General features: G+C 64.2%; 1 protein-coding gene across 1 annotated transcript in view; it reads right to left on the minus strand.

The window, feature by feature from the left end:
- UBALD1 (UBA-like domain containing 1) overlaps positions 1–1,505 on the minus strand; it is a 7,570-nt gene extending 6,065 nt beyond the window's left edge. Inside the window, exons 1-4 of the mRNA XM_011961419.1 lie at positions 1,384–1,505; positions 825–917; positions 625–702; positions 97–448 (exon numbers count right to left, since the gene is read on the minus strand). Of these exons, the coding sequence (XP_011816809.1) occupies positions 97–448; positions 625–702; positions 825–917; positions 1,384–1,505 (645 nt within the window). The remainder of the gene's footprint in view (positions 1–96; positions 449–624; positions 703–824; positions 918–1,383) is intronic.
- Between the last annotated feature and the right edge of the window lie 127 nt (positions 1,506–1,632).

Consider the following 1,632-nt stretch of genomic DNA (forward strand, 5'->3'; position numbering starts at 1 on the left):
GGCCTCCCTCCGCCGCCCGCGCCTCCGCCTCACGCGTCCACCATTAGCGAGCCGGCTCCGGCTAATACAAATATTTACTGTGCGGCTCTGACTCACCGCGCCTCGCCTCGCTCCGCCGGCGCCGCGGCATGCTGGGATATGTAGTTCCCGCGCTGTGCCGGGCGACCCGCGGGAGCGGGGCCGGCACCCCAGGAGACGCGAAGCCCGTGAAGGGGTGTGTCTGAGCGCCGAACGCCCGCTGCAACCTCCGCCTCCTGTGCGGATGTCCGGGCCGTGAGCCGAGCCGGGCGCGTCCACATCGCCTTCGTTGCTCTCGGTGGCACCCGTGCCCCTGCTCTGGCACGGATGGGGGTCCGCAGGCGGGGGCCACGTCTGTGCATGGACGCAAATGCCGGACCACAGGATCTTAGCCAAGGCCTGGGGACCGTGTCTGAACGCTGAGCGCCTACTGTGTGCGGATGCCCGGGCCGTAACCAGGGTTGGGGCAGTCCACGCCACCCTCGTTGCTCTGGGTGGCACCCGGGCCCCTGCTCTGGCACGGATGGAGGTCCGCAGGTGGGGCGGGTCTGTGAATAGGCGTCTTTGCCCAGGCCCAGGAACGGTGTCTGAAAGCTGAGCGCCTACTGTGTGCAGGCCCCTGAGCCAGGACCAGAGCCAGTCACATCCACGTCGCCCTCGTTGCTCTTGGTGGCACCCACGCCCCTGCTCTGGCGGGAATTAGGAGCCCAGAGGCCGGGACCACAGATCTGTGCATGGGCGCAAACGCCAGGCCACAGATGTCCTTGTCATGCCCCGCGTACTGTGACTGAAAGCTAAGTGCCTACTGTGCGCAGCTGTCCAGACCGTGACCAGAGCCAGGCACGTCCATGTCGCCCTCATTGCTCTCGGTGGCATCCGTGCCCCAGCTCTGGCCCGAACTGGGTCCCAAGGTGGGGCATATAGATCTGTGCATGGGCACAAACGCCGGGCTACAGGCGTCTTTGCCAAGACTTAGGGACCCTGAACCCCTTTGTGATTGGCATCGCACTGTGTTAAGTTGTAGGCACACCCTTAAGAGAGGGGTCTCTAGGAATTTTGCCCCAAATCGGCTGGTCTAGGCTGAAAGGCCTGGCACAGTGTAGGCGCCGACAAATACTCGCTCAGTGAGTGAATGAATGAGCTGCTTCAAAGCTCCGCTGCACGTCACCGCTTGTAGCCAGCCTCCCAGCTCTCCTCACTCAATCTCTCATCGCCCACTCGTGGCGTGGGTCCTTCCTAGCCTGGCTCTGGGTCTGCCCCACTGTAGCCCGATGACCCTCTGGACGGCGCCTGGGACAGGTTGGCGGGGGCGGCAGCCTCTGGTGCTTCGGAGTCCCCCTTCCAACCGTTCTCCTGCTTTCCCACGAAAAGTCTGGTGCTCTTTGCCGGAAATCTCGGCCTTCAGCGGGCGGGCGCCAGGACCCCGCGGAGCCAGTTCCGGAGCGGTCCCGAACTCCCATTCCCAGAATGCCTCGGTTTATTTGCATCGTTTGGTCCCCGTGACGTCAGCTGAGTGAGGTTGTGCCTCAACCAATGGGCAGCCTCGGGGTGTTAGGACCTGGCCATATAAGGTAAACAAAGCTGGTCGCCCAATGAGGAGGCGGCGGGGGCGGG

Source organism: Colobus angolensis, unplaced genomic scaffold (genome assembly GCF_000951035.1).
Source record: "Colobus angolensis palliatus isolate OR3802 unplaced genomic scaffold, Cang.pa_1.0 Scaffold55, whole genome shotgun sequence".
Lineage (NCBI taxonomy): Eukaryota > Metazoa > Chordata > Mammalia > Primates > Cercopithecidae > Colobus > Colobus angolensis.